Here is a 22,695-nt window from a genome sequence, read left to right as displayed (position 1 = left end):
CTTCTCAGAGACATCCTACGACGATGCTATGAGCGCAGCCCTCAACGCTTCTCACGAGGATGGGGAACGGGCTGGCTTCCTGCTTGGTCTAGGGTTCGTTGAGAAAGGCTTCCCGCCTTCCAACTTCCCTTTGTACAATGTTGACACTGAAGCCATATATGACCAAGCAGTAAATCAATATGCTGCCTTCCCGCATCCAGTGGTGGAGAAGGTGAACCAAGTAGCTGCTGCTGATGATGGGTTAGCCGTCCTTAAAGCCTTCCTCGAACCGCCCCGATCTTCTGATGGAGCGGGTCCAAGTGGAGGCGGCCCTGAGGCTTGATCCGAAGATCCCTTCCCATTGCTAGGATAGTCTTGTACGGATGTATTTGTTTTCTTTTCGTAGGCGGGTAGTTACCCGGCCATTCTTGTAATAATTCATGTGAAATATTAATCTTTTTGCCTATAAGATCGTTATTTCCTTCTTTGGGTTCCTTGCTTTATAAACTTATGACTTGCATATTTAGTTTAAATTAGCAATTTTCCAAGTGTTTAGAATAAGTTAACCTGTTGAACGTGGTTAATGGGTTAAAGTTTTGCTTCCTCTTTCGTGATTGTGCGGTTAGAACCGTCAGTTGCACTTAGTAGGATAGCTATACTTTAACCTTCATCTGACCTGCGTGTAGGTTTTCCTCATCTTTTGAGGATAAGTTAACCTTTGAACGTGGTTGATAATAGGTGTGAAGTTTTGCTTCCTCTTTCGTGATTGTGCGGGTAGAACCGTCACTTGCACTTAGTAGGATGGCAAAACTTTACCCTTATCTGACCTGCGTGTAGGTTTTCCTCATCCTTTGAGGATAAGTTAACCTTTGAACGTGGTTGATAATAGGTGTGAAGTTTTGCTTCCTCTTTCGTGATTGTGCGGGTAGAACCGTCACTTGCACTTAGTATGATGGCAAAACTTTACCCTTATCTGACCTGCGTGTAGGTTTTCTTCATCCTTTGAGGATAAGTTAACCTTTGAACGTGGTTGATAATAGGTGTGATGTTTTGCTTCCTCTTTCGTGATTGTGCGGGTAGAACCGTCACTTGCACTTAGTAGGATGGCAAAACTTTACCCTTATCTGACCTGCGTGTAGGTTTTCTTCATCCTTTGAGGATAAGTTAACCTTTGAACGTGGTTGATAATAGGTGTGAAGTTTTGCTTCCTCTTTCGTGATTGTGCGGGTAGAACCGTCACTTTCATTTTTGGGTGCTGAACTTTTTCCTCTTCAACTGACCTGCGTGAAGGTTTGTCACGTTATTGGGTTCGTGCGGGTAGGACCGCCTTCCCACGCAATGACTTCACGTAATTATGCGGTGAAAACCGGCATATTAGTGTTCAGAAAAGTATAAATGTAAAATCATCAGCTTCGATGTTCTTAAAGAGAATCATTTCCATTAGAAGTGGCTCTTGGCCTTTTCTTTACAAATTGGAATTGATTTACATGCAAATTGTGTAAATGAGCTCCCTTCCATGATGTTGGGATGGGAGTGCCATCGAGCCGATACGCACCTGGTTCGGGATCTCGTTCTTTACGCAGCATGTAGTCTCGATATTGAAGCTGGAATTTTGATTCGTGTTTTCCCCAGCTGGGGTTCTACACGCACCCGCCTGCTCAGCCTTTATTGCGCCACGAGGTGCGCGAGCGTCCCATCTTTGACAAATGCTTCGACCATGTCTTTTACGTCTGTGCATTCTTCAGTGTTGTGGCCTTTTGTCTTGTGAAAGTCACAGTATTTGCTCCGATCAGCATCGTGACGATGTCGGATTATTGGAGGTTTTGGCCACGGGAGCTCTTCAGTGGCGAATATCTCAGTGACGCTTTTGCTGAGCGGCGTCCATCTGGAGTTCCGGTGCGGCTGTGCATTATCCCTTCCGCCCAATCGATGTTGCAAGCCGGATGAGGTGTCAAAGTTTACCCTTGACTGCCAAATGCCTTGCTTCCGCTTTTTATTTAGTCGGGCGGTGAGGACGTTGTCTTCTCTCGTCTTCTGAGTGTAGAGGTTTGTGCTCTGTGGCAGATCTCTACCCAGTTGCTTCTCCGTTTCCGCATAGCGTTTTGCTGCTGTCATGATGGCATCCCATGTGGATGGCATGCCATCTTTACCCGTTAGGGTGCGGATGAGCTCTGGGTCGTGCGCGCCCTGGATGAAGGCAGCGCGAACAAGATCTTCGCTGATATTGCCCAAACTTAGCTTCTTTGAGTTGAAGCGAGTGATGAAGTTTGGCAGAGATTCATCTTCTTCTCGTATGCATTTGAGGATTGTCCATTGCTCCTCGGTATACTTCCGTTGCTGGCTGAAGTGTTGGCTAAACTTCTGCTGGAAGTCTGCCCAGTCGTAGATGTGGTTGACCGGTAGACGATCAAACCAAGCTCTAGCAGCCCCAACAAGCGTCATTTGGAACATGTAGCACCACGTGGGTTCCGTCCAATTGCTGACGGTTGCCCCCGCTATGAACCTGTTCAAATGATCGTCTGGATCGGATATACCGTCATATGTGCCTATGTTAGGCATTTGTTTGGCACTCTTTGGGGCGATTGCTTCCGCAATGTCCCTTGCAAACTTGGACGTTCCTGCATTTGCAATGTTTGGTCTGAACGTTTTGGAGAAGTCTCGTGGACTTCCACCTGTGCTTTTTGGTTTGAAGGCTTGTCCAAAATGCCTTTTTGGTTGGGATTCCATTTCCTTACGCTTCCCTTTTGCCCTATGGCGAGGGTTCGCGTCGGAGTCGGATTCCTCCGAGTCATCCAAGTAATCTTCGAATTCGTCAGCCTGTTGGACGGAACGCAAGCGTTCGTCCAACTCAGCCTGGAATTCCTTTTGTCGTGCCTCCGCCCATGCCTTGACTTCATCGAGAGTTTGGCGGGGGAGTCTTCGTTTCTCAACCTGGGTATCAGTGAATCCCAGTAGGCGATCATTTACTGCACTTGCCCCAGCCTGAGTAACTGGGGTAGTGTTCGTAAAATTTACTTCACTTGCCCCGGCTTGGGTAACCGGGGTAGTGTTTGTAAAAACTGTGTTACCGGTGTTCATCCCAGTAGCTGGGGTTGTGGTTACCGGAATTTCTCTAACCATCTTTTGTAGAAAGTTTGAAAAAACTGGAGATAAAGTTCTAGCTTTATGCACGGATGGCGCCAATGAAGAAACACTAACCGGACCCACGACAGATTACTGGTAACCTGGGGGTTGGAGAGATGTTTCCCACGAGGGGTTAGACCCTTGGAAGATGGTTCTTCTGATAACCTGCAAAACAGACACCGTGAGCTCGTCACTGAGAAGGGGGGGTTCCTCCTTGTGACCACCCTCCGGCGTGAGAATCAGACTAGATTGCTCTTTAAATATAAAAGTATATTAAGAGATTGCTAGAGCAGATATCAGGTATATTATGATGATAATGTAGTAAGATATGATAAGATGAGATGGTCATACCATTCGTGGTATTTATAGCCGAAAGTAGGTTTCCAAAGAGGTATGGCCGGCTGCAACAGTGTTCCTGTTCCACCAACAGTAGCCTACGCACGTGCCCTGCTGGTAGTTGGTGGGTAGGTAGCGGCTGATAGTGACCAGGCCTGCTGTATACTATTCCTGTTCCACCAACTGACGGCTACGCACGTGGTATGGCAGTAGTTGGTGAGTAGGCAGCGGCTAATAGTGACATACAGTGCAGGAGCATGCTGCTCGCCATACTGTTGTCAATAAGCTGTCGTATATTTAGTCAGATCTTTTTCCCATACCTCGTCAGGTACAGTACAGAAGATCTTCCTGTATCGTACGGACTGGCTTATTTGGGCGGGAGTATTCCCCCTCCCGCCCTTGTGCGGGATAGTTCCCGGCTTCGCTCATTCCTTCAGGTGACACTGAGTGAGAGCTAAGTGCCTTGTGCGTGTAGCCCTGCTGCGCGGGTGGCCTTCCCTGATGGCTTGTATCCGAGGCTGCGGGGACAGGCGGAGTCCTTCACCATCGGGAGGCATATCCTGCGGGACCAGCTTGCGTACTGCGCGTAAGGACGTCACGTCTCTGAGCATGGTTGGTCCTGCGGATCCAGTTGGTTTCTGCGCAGACGTCCCTCTTCAAGGTGAGTCTTGCGGGTCCAACTAGGCTCTGCTGAGACCTACCTCTTTATTAAACATATAAATAATATTATTTTACAGATTTAAATTAAAATAAATACATTAAAAAGATAAACTAAAGTAATAATAATTTACTTTAGTTCAAAAATTATGATGTAATAATAATTACTTAATGTTAACATAACTACTTAAACATTCATTGATAATTTACATGACTGGATTCAATAAGAATAATGTTATTACATGTAATGTACATACACATGTGTTGATTGTTACACATGCATGTGTATACATGATATATCATTATATATATGGGCGGTGCTTGAAAAAAATATATTATAGTTAAATATGCTAACTAAGTGTATACATAAATTCTTAACTGGTTTAAGGAGAAATTGAGTATTATAATCAATTAATTAATATATAGATGTATTAATTCATTAAAAGGGTATTATTATAAATAGGGTAGTGGCGAAGCTCATTCTCTTCCAAACTACACCTTTTATACTTTATTCTACTTTTGGTGTTCTTTCTTTTTCATCAACATCTTCCATCTTGCAGCCAAGTTTCAAATTAATATTTAATTAATTACTTCCAGAGGTTAACTAATTTACCAAAAGAACAAATGGGATCAGGAAGTTCACCATGTGCATCTTGCAAATTGTTGAGGCGTCGGTGTGCGAAAGACTGCATCTTTGCTCCTTATTTCCCACCTGATGATCCTCATAAGTTTGCCATTGTTCACAAGGTCTTTGGTGCTAGCAATGTCAGTAAGATGTTGCAGGTATTTTTCTCTCTAGTTCATTCTCTATATATCTATCTATATATGTTTGTATGTCTATATATATGTGATCGATCAAGAAACAAAATATTTTAAATTAGGGTTCTTTTTCCCTAAGGTTTTTGTAACTAAAGATGACATTTTTATTAGATTAAACATGTAGCCTTAATTATTATGTCACAAAGAAACACTTATTGTGTCATGGTTTCAAAAGTTATTATTTTTTAAAAATGTTTATATATCACAAAAATCATGAAAGTTTCAAGAACTTGCAAAGGGAACAATTTAACCTATAGTTTTAAAAATGTTCATATATTACAAAATATTAATATTCTTTTGCTTTTGATACATTTGGGTCTCTTGCCCCCGATGCTACTACGTTTCTAAAAAGAGTTCAGCGGGTCGTGCACAGTAACTCAACGACGCCAAAGAACGATAACTTTGTTTTTAGTAGGATCGGTTTTGTTATTCAAAAGGGGTGGCGGCGCAGCTTGTTGCTGGCTTACCTGCCTCTCCATTGTAATTAGATCCTTTTATTTGAAATGGATTATGGCATAATATTCTTTTACTTAATGTTTATAACATATAGGAGCTACCGGTTCACCAGAGAGCAGATGCAGTTAGCAGCCTAGTGTATGAAGCAACCGCAAGAATGCGAGATCCAGTATACGGATGTGTGGGTGCGATATCCTACTTACAAAACCAAGTCTCTCAGCTACAAATGCAGCTAGCAATGGCTCAAACTGAGATCTTGTGCATGATGCAGCCAGAGCCTGAGCTGCCAGCAATTCATCCATCAATGGTGGATTGTGGAACAAAATCGATGCTGTTATCGGGCAGTAATACAGGCGACTTTGGTGACCAGATGCCACAGTTCTTGAGCTACAGTTCATCTAACAACATTAATGTAATCCAAGATCCTCTAAAAAGAGAGTCTCTTTGGACATAAATCTTGTGTTTCAGTTCCCACTTTGTGTACTTGTGTTAGGTCTCAGTTAATTTCTAGCTAGTTTTATTATGAATTTCAGTTTTTATCAACTGCTTTTGGTTATTAGTATATTGCTTTTGGTGCTTTATTTCTTCTTAATTCCTCGATTACTTGCTTCTTAATGTGTGTGTTGTTGACTTTTTTGTTTAATATCATATATATTATGATTTGATACACACCAAGAAATTATTCTGTAATATGTAATATATTTATAAAAGATGTAAAACATAAACTTTTTTATGATCATAAGCGTGTGTAATAGTTTATTTTATAAAGTATTTTACATCCAGAAAGATCTTTCAAATAATGCATCTTGAAGCTAACATTCGCATTAATCTTTATCTCTATCTTTAAAGTTTAGAGATTTCTTTTGTTTTGCAACTTCATTAAAATCTCTATTTATATCTATAAATTTGTAAATTTAAGAATTTTATTAATATTAGGTGCCTATATGTGTGTATGTCAGTATGTGTGTTAGCGTGTCTATAGGTGTCTTAGTGTTTGTATGTATGTATGGGGGTAGGTTAAAATAAAAAGAGATAGTTTCTTAGGAATACTAAGAATAAATTATAGTCATTGGATCATGTTAATCAATGGTTGAGATTTAAAATCACCAATAACCGACATAGTTTCCTAGAATTACTCTTTAATCATTATAACCGACATAGTTTCTTAGAATTATTCGTTTATCATCATTTGTAATGCCAAATGTCAAAAATTGATTGGTTCTTACCATTTCTAGGAAACTCCTTATTCTTATTTGAACCCTTTTCTGCATGTATGTATGTATGTATGTATCTGATATGTGTATATATATTTTTATATAGCACAAGCTCACATAAATATACATTACCGTTATATCAAATTAATAACACACTGAATTTGAAAATGTTAACTATAGATATATATATTACATTGTATTTGCAGCTGTGATAATATTCAGAATTCATCACAACATCAACTGACTTGCGCTATTTATGTTCTATTTAAGTAATCCAAAACAAGTCATGGAAACTCGCCCAATCCGTGCATGTGCTCATAGTAGGCAAAAACTTTTACTTCGCGCTATGACAAACTCGTAGCATTTGTAACAGATATATAAATAAAATTTCTAGTCATTACAAATTAAACGAGAAATGTGTGAACCACCTTTTCAACCAATGTAACAAGAAATGAGATACAGCTAGAGGTGCACAAATCGGGTTTTCTAAATACCCGGGTTTGGGTATAGAACCGGGTTCGGGTATGACCGGGTATTGGTAATAATCGGGTAGGGTTCGGGTCGGGTATTATCTCTAAAAATCATACCCTATGCATCGGGTTCGGGTCGGGTATAGAACCGGGTATTTGAATACCCTATTATCGGGTATTGAAAAAACTCTATTTACGGGTTTTTTCGGGTTTTTTTTCCGGTATTTTTTTATATAGATTGGATTTTTTAAAAGTTTACACTTTTTAGGGGTATTATTAGGGTATTTTTAAGGTATTTTTCGGGTATACATCGGGTATTTGAAATACCCGGTTTCGGGTATTGGAAAACCTCGGTTCCGGGTTCGGGTATTGCCGGGTACAAATCGGGTTTTCGGGTATTACCGGGTACAAATCGGGTTCGGTTCGGGTTCGGGTTTTAGTGCCAAAATGCATACCCTATCCGTACCCTACGGGTAGGGTCGGGTATTAAAAACCCGGGTATTAGAAAAACCGGTTCCGGGTATTTATTTCGGGCCCGGTTCCGGGTTCGGGTTACAGCAATGAACCACCTTTTCACCCAATGTGGAGTGGCCGGCATAAGCAATTTGGAATTTGTGACTAATTCTTTTAGTTTTAAACATGACGGAATACTTGAAATCTTGAATAGAAGTTGAAACTAGCCTCGACCTGACCTAAACGATGACCTGTTTAAAAATTTATAATGTTTAATTGTTAGTGAAAAATCTGAAAACCGAAAAAATTAGGACTATTAGAAAATTTTCATGGGTCAGTCATGTTTATAAATGAATTAATAACTAACCGACCGAGCACCAAGGCTAGTGGTCAATAGTTGGAAATATATATTACTCCCTTATGTGTAAGTTTCTTGTAAAATGAGTATCAAATTGACTTAAAACACAAGTTTGTTTCTTGTTTTTCTTTATTGATTTAATCATATATACAAAAGTCTAGGTTGGAGAAATGCAAGAAAACATAATCTCTAGTATTTTTTTGACTTTTTACGTGGTGAATCAATTTTCGTCAGATGAACATCTTTTATATAATTTTTAAATGTTATAAACAATTTACTAAGTCAATAGTTTCTTGCATCGTCAACTAAACTAATTGATTCTAGTTCCTTTCAAAGTCATTAAATGATTTTTCAACAACAATAAATAGTATATGTTTTATCTTAAAGCCAGAAATTAAACATAACACCTATAATATATGTACCAATATGCTTATACAGTTATACGTACATGCCTACATGTTCGACGTATGTGACCGTTGATAATATATGTGATTGATCACGCACGAGTGGCAGTCGCACCCTTCTAGCTCAATCATAACTAAGTTGAGTCGCAACCACATTAAGTGAGGAACGCCTTAAAATAAAATACAAAGACGACTCTCAAGCAACATTGCTAAGTGCAAACTGGGTCATCAAAACGCTAATACCCACATCACGCACGCATGTGTGAGTTGGGGTGCAACGGACCTTTTAGGATACCACTTGTATTTCCTTACACGTGTTTCTCCTTATAAACCACTTCAAAGTTTGCCTCTTGAGACAATTTCATAACATTTTTTTCCAACTTTATAAGCCACAAATGCACACCAACATCAATATCTCATTTATCTTTGAATTATTTTGGTCTGCTTTGATTCATGCGAAACTCTCAAATAATAGAACGCAATTACATATAACTATTTGTATCCAAAATTACTAAAAAAAATCCTTTTTATTATTATTTTCCAACAAATAAAAACACGTTATTTATTATGTATCATATGAGCAAATGACACCGGGCATCGGTACCAAACCGGTATTGTACTAGTACCAAAACCAGCATTTCAATATTGGTATCAAGTTTTGGAGAAAATCGGAATCGGTATTTATTGAATTTTTGTATACGGTACCAGCACTGAGCAGTTTCGATAACGATACCAAGATTTTAAAAAAATCAGAATCAGAATTTTCTAGATCTGTACCGGTTCAGTACCGACCTTATTCCTATATATGAATAATTGAATACTATGTGTCCAAAGAAAAAAGAATTCAATGCAAACATCACTCCAGAAGCTGTCAAGTTGCCATCCGCCTCGGGCCCATTCTTCCCTAGAGAAGAAATATCTTAAGTGTATGTTCATGGTGGGCTTATAAGTGGGCCAACAGCTTTCTTTTTCTTTTTTCCTTTTTAACAAATTGTTTGTACATGTTTTAATTCAAATTCGAAGTTTAATTTTTACTATAAACCCATCTGCATGCATCAACAATTCACTAATTATCGATGTATATTTTTACGGAGATTAAAGTTAAAATTTAGGGCTATGCAACAATGTAATGAGGGCCTAATCATGCGTGTTTAATCCATCGATTATTCATTGTATAGGAGCTTAATTTGCGCTAAATTACTTATTCCATGCTTTTGGTACAAATATTTCACAACCTAATTAATATAAATCCATACACTTAACAAATTTTCAAAATATAATCATGTAAGTGTGATTAATGAGAGTGAATTACTAAAGCCTTTTATCCATCTTTTAAACCCATACTTTAGGCTACTTTTAAAATATGAAATATATTGACCTTATATTATTCATAGTTGCCACGTTGGATCATATCCTATTAATCCGATGAAGATAAGACATTGCCACCCAACCAAAAAGACCAACCACTAGCCAGGCAACTCAAACCCCATAATATTGACCCACATCCCCTTCTCATGCACACAAACATTTAGAAAAAATGCGGACAAATTCTTTGTTAAAATCTCCAAAGAAAGAAGAACAACTTGTCCCCGATTCGGTCATCCACGAGTTCTTTGAAACCGACAACGACAATCCTTCGGATTTCAAGGGCAATTTGGGTATTAAAGAGGAAGGAGTTCAAGGAGAAGGTGTTATGAGATGCACATATGAAGAGTTGATGAGTTGGGATCATTTGATAGAATGGGATGAGTTCTCGATGAACGAATATCAAACTTCGGGGTTTTGTGATCAAGACAAGGCCGAAAATGAGGAGGGTATTTTGTTCGATTTTATTGGAAACATTAAAGGAGAAGTTTGCGCGCTTTGGGAAGGAGACGAAGAAGATGAGGAGAAGAAAAGGTGTTTGAATTTGAGCTTAAATTACCAAGAGGTTATCGATGCATGGTCTGACCGTGGTTCTTGTCGAGCCAATGAATTCACTCATTCAAACGACAACGGATATGTTAGTATTTTATTTTGGGATTAACTTTCCGAATTGGTTCAATTCACATAATGTCATACTAATATATACCTACTTTTAAAGATTTATGATGGTTTTGAATGTTTTAGATGGGAGAAGTGCCTGTGATGGATGAAGCCAAAACCAAAAGGGAAGCAAGTGTTCTCAAATACAAAAAGAAACGTCAAAACCGGCTCTTCTCTAGAAAGATAAGATATCAAGTTCGAAAACTCAATGCGGACAAAAGACCAAGACTCAAGGTTACAATTTGACGTGTTGGTTTTGGTAATCCAGATTATGGCATGATAGTTGATAATAATAATTCATACTGATAATCTAATTTATGGCATTCTTAACTTTCACTTTCTTTATTAATGACAATCTCAATCTCAATCCAATCCAGTCAACCACGTATACCCTAAAGAACAATCACTGACTTTTATCCTAATTGAAAACGCTTTAAATTGTCAATATGAATTATTTATAGGTCAATATATCATAGTTTTGATAATAAATATTCAAGTTGCCAAAATTCAATAATATGTCTTACAAATGATGTTAAGTCATTTTTAAAATACTTGTAAATATATAACACATAGTTTAAATGTTATTCAATAATTATTTGATAGTTTCATAGCATGACCATAGATATTTCTTTGTAGGGAAGATTTGTGAAAAGGGAATAATCATGAGAAGATACTAAAAGGTGATGGGCAAAATATCTTCACAAATTGGTTGGTATTTTTCACATGGACATGCTTAGTGAATGTCACTATCTCTTTTGCTTGTATATACAAAAACATAAAAAACAAATCTTTCTTTATTTAACTAGAATTTTCTTTAACTGTCAGTGCTGGTCTATGTAGTTTAGGGATCGATAGCAATGTGACTAAGATTTGTAATTTGTATTCATAATCTTAATCTTATATTATTGTAACCTCGTGTCAACAGACTCAATACGTTAGCCATTTGTTGGATAATTAGCAGTCGGAAATCATGTATACGAGTTTGTCATTAAAAATTACCAGTTTGATTTTGAAATACATTTCTTATACTATTTTAATTTTTATATAATTATATTACCCAAATTATAATTAGAAATATAAAACTAAAAATAAAAGGAACATGTCTATAGGTATGGTTCAATAACCAAGTCGGGAATCACCTAATACTATAAACATCTCATTCGTTAAACTTTAAATCTAATCTCATACCCAAATATCCGTCTTGTTACCTGTCTTTGAATGTTTACTTTAGTTCAAGGGTTCATACAATATAGTGATGTCACTTTTAGAATAGAATATGTGTGATGAATCGGGCTCACCCTTCATATGTATGTATCACATATGCACGAGTTTTGATTACAAGACAACACTAAAAAGGTTAGTTTGAAACATTTGACTCTGGTAATCAACAGGTTTGTCCTGTGTAAAACGCTCTTATATGTACGTTACAAAAGTACAATGAGTATCCTCATAAAATAAGGCCCAACTCATAAACTAAAGCCCATATAAAAACTTATATTTAAATCCTTAAGCTGTCAAATGCAGACCTACACGGCCCAGAAAGAAGTATTATTTTGGGCTTTGGGGAAACTTATCAGGCCGATCTAGATTATGGGTTTGCATATGTTTTGGTGTTATTTTATTTGTATAAAATACGTACTATGGAGTATGGTACGCCTTGGTGTGCGTTGTCATGTGTTAGTGGATCGGTATAGATTACGAAAAGACACATTATATCATGACAAGTCACTATGTGTTATAAACATTAAAAAATAATAATAATAATAAAGATAATGTTATTCTTCGTAAAATAAATTACATTTTTAGATACTATTGTATATTATAGATGAGAAGTTTGACGCTGCATTATCATGATTGGTTTATTTTGCGCGTTTTGATTGGATCAAGTAATATAGTGTTTTTTTAAATTTGATAATTAAACGGTTATTCACGTCGACTCGTCATTGCAACGTCCGGGGCAAACAACGTTCAGGTTTTACCGACCTTTTTGTTTTAGTTTCGGTACAGTCACAAATGTAATCGAAACCGACCGAATTCGCATAGACTCGCCACATTTTGTTTTAGTTCCGATACCGTAGCAAAAACTGACCGGATGCCCATTTTTTTTAGTTATGATATTGTAACGAACGTGATGGAAACCGACCGAATTTACGAAGACTCACCGCCCGGAATCAACAATGGTCGGTTTTACCAGCACTTGAATTTTACCGACCGACGCCACCCTCATTGGTCCATCTCAAATTTTATACATTTTTTTGTTTTTTAATACACGTAACCGAAAATAAACGAATTCGCTTCAATGTACCGCTTCAACGACTGAGACCGACAACGCTTAAGTTTTACCACCGTTAAATACAAATATTTTTGTGTCACTACTCGCTAGTACGATTACTACATGTCTGGATAATGGATATACAAGGCCAACGGTTATCATTTGTGCTAAGTTATATTTTCATAACACATACACTACCTTGAGTGTTTCCTGGCTCGTGCATCGAGAGACTAATCCATTACTATGTGTATTTTTAAGCTCGATTTCACTCGCAAAATTAGAGATATACAGAAACTCATGCTAATGATATGCACTTCTCAAAATATAGGTCATTTGGACTAGCACGCACAATGATTCAAAGATCATTTATGGCGGATTTTAATCTCAAGATCTCTAATTCTAGCATTTTAATTACCATTAAATAGTTAAAAACGGTTAACGTATATGTGAAAATTAGGGAGGTATGGGGAGATGAAAGAAAAAATTTGTAGATTTGTAGTTATAGGCGTCGAACAAAAATGAATAATTCATTTTTCTTTTTTGAATTAGGTAATGTTTGGTTGCTATTAATGGTAGGTGTTCGTTGCTATATAGATCATTAACCGATAGATTTAGCGACAAAAAAAGTTATCACAAACTGAGCCCCAACAACAACAACTGAAAATCCTAGTGGGTAATATTCTCAACAGAGACTGGCAGATAGTTCATCGATGCGCTTTTCTACTCAAAAAATGACTAAAAGCTTGGACAAGAGTCTCAAATGAAACAACATCTTATCTTCATTATTACCAGCGGATTAATTACTTGGTGGATGGTCCACCGAAAAGCAATAACCATATCAACTACATTGGTGGTTGTCATTAATCCGTTGGTAATAATCTCAATTTCATGAATTGGGTATACTGACCACTAAACTAATATTTTATTATAATAATAATAATAATAATAATAATAATAATAATAATAATAATTTAATTTTAATAAAATTCATTGGTGACCCGTCGGCAATTTAAAAAACATATTTTCGTTATAATATTATTTACAAGGATTTAGGATATATTAGTACAATAAAAAAGACAAAATGAATATTAAAAAAAAAAAAAAGTCAACACGCCTGTTATAAACTGAACGTCTAGTTTAGCGGCCTTTGTTTGACGGTTTATAACGTTTTGACCACTATTTGTAATATTAGAGATCAAGTCCATAACTTTATATATATAATAACATTAACTATACCCATATAATATATACTATTTTTTATACATTTGACGGTATATAAGACAAAACTCACATATATAAACAAATAGAGACCCCATAAATTGTTGGCCCTAAAGTCTAAACCTACCATTAAATATTCTCATTCATCAAATTCAATTTGCCAGAAAATTGGCCCCCATATACACCCCTACCCTTTATAAATACGACCATACCCCTTCGCTTTCTCTCCACTACCCACACATATACACATATACATGTATATGCATATATTATATGTGTATGCGTGTACGAAGCGACGATCACATACGTCTATAAGAAGGTTTGAAATAACATGTGTTTTGTTGTGGATGTTGACGAGACATGCATATCAGTAGAAAAGAATCTGTAAAGCTCAGGAGGGATAGCGCCTATATATATCTATGCATGTATACTTTTTACATATGATATCAATCAAGGCGTTGTCTATCCTGAGCCTCACGGCTTCCTTTTACTTCATCTCTGCCAATAATGTTGGCACCACCTTCAAGTATGTCGATATCCTGGTATATCTCAGTATATCTCGTGTTTTCCTTTGATTCCTATCTTTTTTTCTAAACATATATCGCGAACTCTGCTTTTCATTGAGAAATGTTTTTCTTAGATTCACAAGAGATTTTTTCAAGTACGTAACAGCTGTTTTAGGATTAGTATCATCTGATTGTATTATGTAGAGGCTAAACTTTTTTTATATATTATTTTTGAACAAATTTCCAGCTAACGTAAAATGTCCTTGTATTTATATAAAAATAGTTTCTTGATAGCCAGAATTGAGGATCTGGTCGTCCTATTTGATCCTTTGACCTCATCAAATACATTCAACCTCACCCACCCACCCACCCCTGAATATATTTTGAAATTAAATCCAAATTTAATTTATAAATATATGTTATTTTCTTTTAATTGTCTAAAACCGAGTAAGAAACACAACATATTTCAGAATTTTGATCTTGTAAAATGTAACATCCTTTTTAACTGACACATGCATGCTAAAGTTTTGTACATTTACGTATGTTATATACATAAAAAACCATCAAACTATTTTTTATATGTTATTAAGTTTTTAAGTGCTTATTTACAAATCTTATATATGTATAGATTACTAGATTTGACAACCTATAAATGACTTACACGTGTGAAGACTTGAAGTTATATACACAAAATGGTGAAATGAAATATGTTCATACTGATTTTTTAATTTCTAGATAAATAATTAATATACTTTTTATTATTTATTTATTTTTATTCTAGAAATTTTTACAATTAAGAAAAATAATTGATAATCTTGTTATGATTGTTCTCACAGTATTTAGTGTATAACTAAGACGGACCTAGTATGTTACCGTTGGTGTTACTGTGACAAGGTAAAATATAGTTATACATGCATATACATATATTTGTTTATTTGTAAGTTCTAAAATGTACTTTCACTTATTGATCTTTAGTACTAGTAACATAGGAGTTTTTATAAATGAGTTACTGAGCATAAATTATTTGGGCATGTGTTGGAATCTTAAATTCATATATGCATCACCTCAATAGTTTATATGTGTTTCATTTGCCAACAAATGGTTTTTGATGCTCTAAAAATCTTGTTCTTTTAAGTTTAACTTAAGACCCGATTAAGATCGCACCGGACCTTATTTCATAATCAAATAACTGTCATATGAATTATAAGTTTCGTATTTTCAGACAATATACGCCAGCATACACAGTACGTTTTTTAAACTACCGATGTATCATGTATGTTGGCCGTTGGCTATTATTCTTTTTCTTTAACAACCAATATTCTGTACTTCTAAATCCACCTAACCCGCCTGCTACATGATTTGAAAATATTTAAACAGAAATAAATGTCTATTTATAATCAATGGTGTAATTACTAATTTCTATATATTAATGTCCATGTTTTAGTTGCAGGGTGTCTTTAATGTATATTGTAATGTAGATGTTGACTCCTTTCATAACTTCGTTTGGATCACGTCTTCTTTATATTACTCCTATATATTTTACTCCCTCTACATCTTCATCAAAATATTTCAAGTTTGTCGTAAAGTGTTCTACGGTACCACACTAAATGACGTGTATCTACGAATCTGGACAGTAGGAATATATTCGCGATCGTAATGGGACCGTCACATGTAACATCAATCTTTTTCTCATGTTAGCATAAGTTAGATTATGATGAAATGTAAAAGTTATAAAAGTAAGAAAAAAAAGAGAGTTTATGTACTTTTTGGCTACTGTTTCCTAGTAAAAAAGTGTTACATGATTGTTATGTGTAGACTTATTGCATATTAAAAAAGTAACTGTATAGTGTAAACTACCTGAATCAGTTAGTGACTTTGACTAACTAACCTGACCATTTAACATGTAACAATTCTAACATCGATCACAAGCTAAAAGGCGGCATTGACTTGATGCTTGATTAGCTAAACTGCGCAACATAACAGATTATAAGAATATGCGAGTGAAAAACATATCTCGAATAAAATGTGATTTATGTCAAGCTTGTGTTGATAAAATACTAGATTGATAGGTAAGTAAGTAGCTAGCTAGCTCCAAGATTATCACAACATAATTTAAATGATCTAGAGGAAGATATATAGTTGTGACGTGTGCACGAGTGACTTGATCCAACGTTATTAAGTAACAACATGGGGTTTAGGCCTAGGGCATGGTATTCAACTAGCTTGCTACTAGATCGAGCAATTGTGTGTTATTTTCTTGATACTTCAACTGATGAGATTAGAGCCACGAAAAACCTAGTAACGATTGGTTGAGCTAGGGATGGTAATCAGAATAACATGTCAGACGGTATCAGTATCAGTACGACCAGGGCCGTCACGTGGGTAAGCTAAATGAGGCAATGGCTTTAGGTCTCCAGATTTATAGGGCCTCCATCTTAAATAAGAGTTATGTATTATGAGATTTTGAAAGTAGAGATCTTTTGAATTAGTAACTCAATGATAGGCCACAAGCTAAGGATATGCATGCATGATTCCTTCATATCCATTCTCACGGCATATCATCCATATTCTAAAATTCTTGTATACTCTCTAGCGCTATACACATAAAAAAAGAAAATAAAAAGGCCTCAACATTTTAGTTAGTTTTAGGCCTCCGAAAACGTTGAGATGTGCCTGAGTACGACCATGAAAATAAAGTGGCAAACGAGCTATAAATCGTTAAGCCATGAGAGCTAGTCCTCTTAAGATGTCGACGAAAAATTCATTCGATTGGTAACCAATAGAGGTCGGTACGTTTCTAAAAAAAACTAAAAAACCTTGTGGGCAACCTAAGCTATCTTTTCGCTTAGTCAAAACCAAAATTTGTAAAACACGAGATAAAGTAGACAATGGTTTGCGCTAGTAGCATGTGCAATGTAATACTCGCGTGCTACAAGTACGTACATAAGTACGATTTGCACTAATCGGACGTATTGGGTAAAAATTTAGTTGAGTAGATGTTATGTTTTTGTTTTATATTTCGAATGGTGGTATTATATTAACAAAGGCGAACTAGCAACTACTAGTCCCCAACAACAAAAACAAGAAGCTTACGTACGTACATGGTATATCAAATTTACACCTAACCATTCCAATCGATTACATTTTTCTTCGATCATGAAAGATGTTATGTAACTATGCAAACATACAATAATAATATTATGCATCTTGGTTAGAGAGTTAAAAGTTAAAACATTAGTATATAATTTAATAAAAGAGATGGAGATGGTTGGGCCTGAAATGGACCCAATCAATCATTACGCCATAAAAGTGGTGAGTTGGAATAGTCAGATGCTACTTAATTATATATGTATATGTGGTGTGGGTGTTTAATGCAGTAATAAACTTGATCTCAGAGGCTGGCTGAGTACACGTACTGTCACTTGCCGGCTACTATACAGCTGACTTTCATTTACTTCTAATTAATCAATTTATATCAAATATGGGCGGGTGATGATGATTTTTATACATATGTACTCACATTAACTAACACTTATGTATATAACTTATGTATATAGCAATCAACATATATATGGATTTCTGATGATTTTTAACATTTTTTGTTGTGTTATGGTAATTATTTTTATGGGTTTCTGTATATATTTGTTTGTTTTTTTTTGGGTTTGGAAAGATTTTGGGTTTACATTGTGTAATACATAAATTAACTCATACAAAAACTATAATATTAAGCAATTCTGGAACTGAACAATAAGTGTTAGTACTAGTGCATGAATGGTTGAACGCAGTGGCAGATAGAGATGAACATTTTGTCTCAAATACCCGTACCGATTTAGCCTATTCGATACGGGTGTCGGTACATATTTTTGGTGAATTTCGGTACAGGTACAATCGGGTATAGGTACGGGTACGTCGGATATTTTGTACCTGAATGGAATATATAGGAGTTTAATTGGGATTCTTCATATTTTATATATAAATAAATTCTCGGTTCTCCAACCATGTTTTTATTGAACAGTTACCTAACGCTTCTTCAATATTAAATAATATAACATCTAAATCTCGAACCAACAAACAAACCACTTAAATTCGGTGACCGAATTAGGTACCCGCCACATACTTGTGCAAGTACCGATACCCGGACTAATTCAGGTTGTTTGTTACTCGTAATGGAACAGGTTTCAAGATCGTCAAAGATTTGAAAATAATAAAGCAAAGTGGTACAAAAACGGGTACCGTACCGAAATACCCGTACCCGTACCGTACCGAAAAATTTGGTACGAGTATTGGTACATGTTTTTATTGATTTTTTGTACGGGTACAATCGGTACATGTCCGGGTTGTGTTCCTTTAGAAGTTTGTTGCTTTATAAAGTTGATCATAAAATGAAGTTGTTTGGGACTAAACACCATAAAAAATGAGTTTGGATTTGACTTCAGCCTAAAATCTTGAGCTTAACACAACCAAAAAATTAATGTATGTTTAGATTGAATAAAGTCATCTAATCATTATGAATCTGAGATCACTATACTTAAGATGTATATTAACCGTTGATCAGTTTTCGGTCTCATATGCATCAACATGGAGGTAGATCTAACGGTGGAGCTCGGACTGACTGTTGTAGTTCAGGTCCATTCTCTACCAAGAAGCTCATAGCAAAACCCCAAGTGAGATGTGAATCTATGTGACAATGCATTAACCACACACCTGTTGTAAACCAGATAACTTAACTTAGAAATAATCCAGATTATATACCATTGAGTTAAAATATAATGTATTTTTTTTAAATAATAATATATGTAGACACTATCTCATTAAAAAGTAACCTTTACATCGATACAGAAGTCAAACAGGCAGCAAGTTGCGCCGCTAGTCGTTTAAAAATAACATTAATAGACGTCAGGTGGGTCAGTGGCGAAGCTTGGACTGAGGCTCCGGGGGGGGGGGAGCTCAAAATGCATATAGAATTTCACAAACGAAGGGGGGCCAGACTCAAAATTTCGGCAAAAAAAGATGAAGTTACACTACGTATAAAAATTTTCGTCCGAAAACGGGTAAATTTACACTACTGCGCAAAAAAACAGGGGGGGCCAGGCCCACCCCGGGCCTCAATGAAGCTTCGCCCATGTGGGTCATGACATTACTATTCATGACCTGTTGGACACGACTAATTAAATAGCTCTACAACAGCAGGCGCTAGAAAACCAAAAGTATCAAACGCACATAATACCTGGATTATCCGCAACGAATCGAAGCACAGACCATCCACCAACAGGCACATTAACCGTGTTTCTTCGTGGCGGATCATAGAGGTTAAACGCGCTAGTGTCTGTTTTTGGATCAAAGTTACCAAAACCCTCACCAACAATGTAGAATTGGTACCCGTGAAGATGAACCGGGTGGTTTTCAGTTGACACGATCGCGGTATCTTGTAACACGATTTGTACTTGAGCACCAAATTTTAGTTTATACAGTTTAGTCCCGGAAATCGGCTGCAAAGTGCACGAGGAACGTTCCCAGTTTAGTCGAATGGCGTTAATGGAACCGCGGGGAAGTCGGTGGTGTAAACATTTGGTATGTTTTGGTAATAAGCTTGTAATAATGAAGTAGTTAGTGGTAACACGAACGATACGTTGTTCATGCTAGCCGTGAAGCGTGTGTTATTCGGGCCTTGACAATTTGGTCCCGGGCTGCAGTTTATTAGACCTAACCCGATAGTAAAAAACAAGTCATCGGTTATATCAGTTGGAACCGAGACTTTACTAGGACTTCTTAGTTGACTTGTGAAGGCGGTTACAGTAGCTGTATCGTTGTAGTTTGGTAACGGTGGTAATATTGGTTTTAACCGCAGCCCGGTTTGGCCACTGCACGGTGCATATTTATATGCGAGGATTGCGGTCGTTGTGGTGTTGTCGAATGGTGCATTTTGGGCGCTTTCGTATGCACGGGCTGCAATGTAGTAGTAGCCTGGAGCCTGGTCCGCCACTAAAATAACATCGGTTGTTTGGCCCGGGCCAAACATTAGTGTTGTGGTGGTGAATGGCTTCGTGTAGAGTGTGTCGACTGCAACCACGATTAGTTTGTGGTTCACGACCGTGAAGAAAAGTTGCTGAAGGAGGGCCGAGTTGATTACCCTCAAGAGAATCCTGTCGCCGCTTTCGACATAGAATTTCATTGTATCTGTGATCATAAATATTATGTAGTCTTTGGTTAGACCAATAAGTAATAACAAATATTATGTTTGATTAATATCAAGACTCGAACAATTTAACCTTTGCTCGAGCATCTGTAGAGGTCGCCTGGTTGCCCGTTGATGGTATATGCATCAGAAAAGTTCGGAGCCCCGCCAGAAAACAATGCCTGGTTCATGATGTTGATAATATTTCCATTCCACCATTGGCCTGTACATCAATAAGCAACATTTTAGAATTGTACACTACATAATTGTGTTTCTTATAACATGTTTTCGTGTTGTGGGCTTGTTGACATACTTCAGTGACATCATGTCTTAGCTAGTAGGCAATGGCGAGGCTTGGACTAAGATATCGGGAGAGCCGAGATAAAATGTATATAAAAAATCACGAACCGGGGGGGGGGGGGGGGGGCGGGGCTTTTTCGGTCGAAAACGGCTAAATTTACACTACGTATAAAAAATTCCGGTCGAAAATTGGTAAATTTACACTATTGCGAAAAAGAACATGGAGGGCCGGGCCCACCCGGGCCCTAAGCAACCTTCGCCTCTGCTAGTAGCCATAGTTTTCACTTTTGATTTTCGAATTCTAACCGAACAAGGGAAAACGAGCAATGCCATATATAATTTAAGCATATAAGGTAATATATAGTATGAAATGCGTTTGAGGAATTTGGTGTTATCAAGCTCATCATCATTGTACTCAGTAAATCCCGGGAAAAAAATATAGCAAAGCTATTTTGGTGTTAATTAAGCTATTTTGGTTAATCACGATTTACTCAAGACCAAAGAAAAAATTTAAATTAACACTCGTTCAAAAATATTTTGATTTCTCGCACCAAGGAAAAAGATGTTCCTTTGGCGGGGTACTAGGGGAAGTGCCCCTAGTCGAAGTCGCGATCATTAATGCTAACTAATCATAGTAACTTGGTTGTTGTTGATTAAGTTTCTTCTGTCGTTTTCTTGCTGTCGTAATTACTGAAAGTTGTAACTGTCAACTGACACTCTTTCATGAAGAGTTGTACCGTTTCAACAAAATTTTGTAATGGTTCCCGACTACAAATAGAAGTTCTTTCGGTCTAACTCTAGTTAGAATTTTTATAACATAATTGCATATTTATTATAGTAAACCGGTACGTATAACTATTCCCTGGTTGGATTGAACATTGAGTAACCTGGTCCGGACCATCCGCCCATGGCGTCCCAAGCTGCCGAATCCCATGCCTAATTAATAAACAGTTTAGTCACAAGTTCACAACTAGCAAAACGTAAAGCATCTTGTAGAAATCACTCACCAATGTATCGTGACATTGTAACGACCACTGTTCAAGACTTTAATAACAAGTGTGTCTCCATTCCGAACCTCTAATGTCGGTCCTGGAAACTGCCCGTTAACTGTTATAATGTTATTCGTTCTACAAAGTCTCTTTACGGGCGTTTCTTGTACCTGTTTACATTGGCGGACCCAGGAATTTTAGATAGTGGGTGGCAAAAAAGGTTAACCTAGAACAGTTCTAGTCATATTATGGTCAACCCAAAATGGGTCGGGTCAAACCAAAATGGGTCAGGTAAAAAACTACGTATAAAAATCTAAGCAACAAATTTCATTAAACATAATAAACAAAATTCATATTACATTGACATTTACGTGATTTTATATTTTCAAAACGGTCAATTATAGTCTCATTCGTAACACCTGCAAGTACTTGGGGCATATGAGTCGTTATACTTAATATATTAGATGGGACACATGGGTCGTTATGCTTAATATATAAGAACTTTATAACATAAAGTCATAAACTAGAAATTTGAGGGGGTGCCTACGCTCCCATCCTCCCCTGACCCAATACTGGATCCGTCCTTGCTAGTTTACGCAAATGTATATTACGAAAACAAGACCGAAAAGGCGAAAACCATTACAAAGATGATAAAGTAGGATATTACTTACAATAAAATCATGATATTGAGTTTCTGCATTTGCAATTAAAGATAGAACATAAAGAATGCTAGTGAGAAGAGCTAATAAGGTTGTACCCATAGGTTCCAAACTCATTGTGAGTGTTCATAAGTCTTGATATATAGGTAAGATTAACTGTAACTTGCTATAAATGGTCTAACCAAAAATATATTTGGTGCACCCACGGCCCACCTGCTCACGTGGATTTAAGAAAATAATATATAATATTATGCATAGTCCAATCTACTTAAACTAACTTTA

The 22,695-nt window shown here is 36.7% G+C and overlaps 2 protein-coding genes and 1 pseudogene across 3 annotated transcripts; 2 read left to right on the top strand and 1 right to left on the bottom strand.

Moving 5' to 3' along the window:
• Nucleotides 1-4,449: 4,449 nt before the first annotated feature.
• On the top strand, nt 4,450-5,871 carry LOC143595843 (LOB domain-containing protein 12-like). Its single transcript, XM_077074762.1, has 2 exons — nt 4,450-4,878; nt 5,465-5,871. The coding sequence occupies exons 1-2, from the start codon at nt 4,720-4,722 to the stop codon at nt 5,822-5,824; spliced, it is 519 nt and encodes a 172-aa protein (XP_076930877.1). The 5' UTR covers nt 4,450-4,719; the 3' UTR covers nt 5,825-5,871.
• Nucleotides 5,872-9,551: 3,680 nt separating this feature from the next.
• LOC143595842 (zinc finger protein CONSTANS-LIKE 8-like) lies at nt 9,552-11,311 on the top strand. Its single transcript, XM_077074761.1, has 3 exons — nt 9,552-10,271; nt 10,379-10,528; nt 10,931-11,311. Exons 1-3 carry the CDS (start codon nt 9,807-9,809, stop codon nt 10,952-10,954), a joined length of 639 nt encoding a protein of 212 aa, XP_076930876.1. The 5' UTR covers nt 9,552-9,806; the 3' UTR covers nt 10,955-11,311.
• Nucleotides 11,312-18,796: 7,485 nt separating this feature from the next.
• On the bottom strand, nt 18,797-20,608 carry LOC143595841 (laccase-13-like; annotated as a pseudogene). The gene is made up of 2 exons (XR_013146601.1): nt 19,518-20,608; nt 18,797-18,994 (listed from the first exon to the last, which is right to left on the bottom strand). The product of XR_013146601.1 is annotated as a laccase-13-like (transcript).
• Nucleotides 20,609-22,695: the final 2,087 nt, after the last annotated feature.

Source organism: Bidens hawaiensis, unplaced genomic scaffold (assembly GCF_021521415.1).
Source record: "Bidens hawaiensis isolate Kalapana, Puna unplaced genomic scaffold, B.hawaiensis_p1.1 tig00045561_1, whole genome shotgun sequence".
NCBI classification, from domain to species: domain Eukaryota; kingdom Viridiplantae; phylum Streptophyta; class Magnoliopsida; order Asterales; family Asteraceae; genus Bidens; species Bidens hawaiensis.
This window is presented reverse-complemented; position numbering and strand designations above follow the sequence as displayed.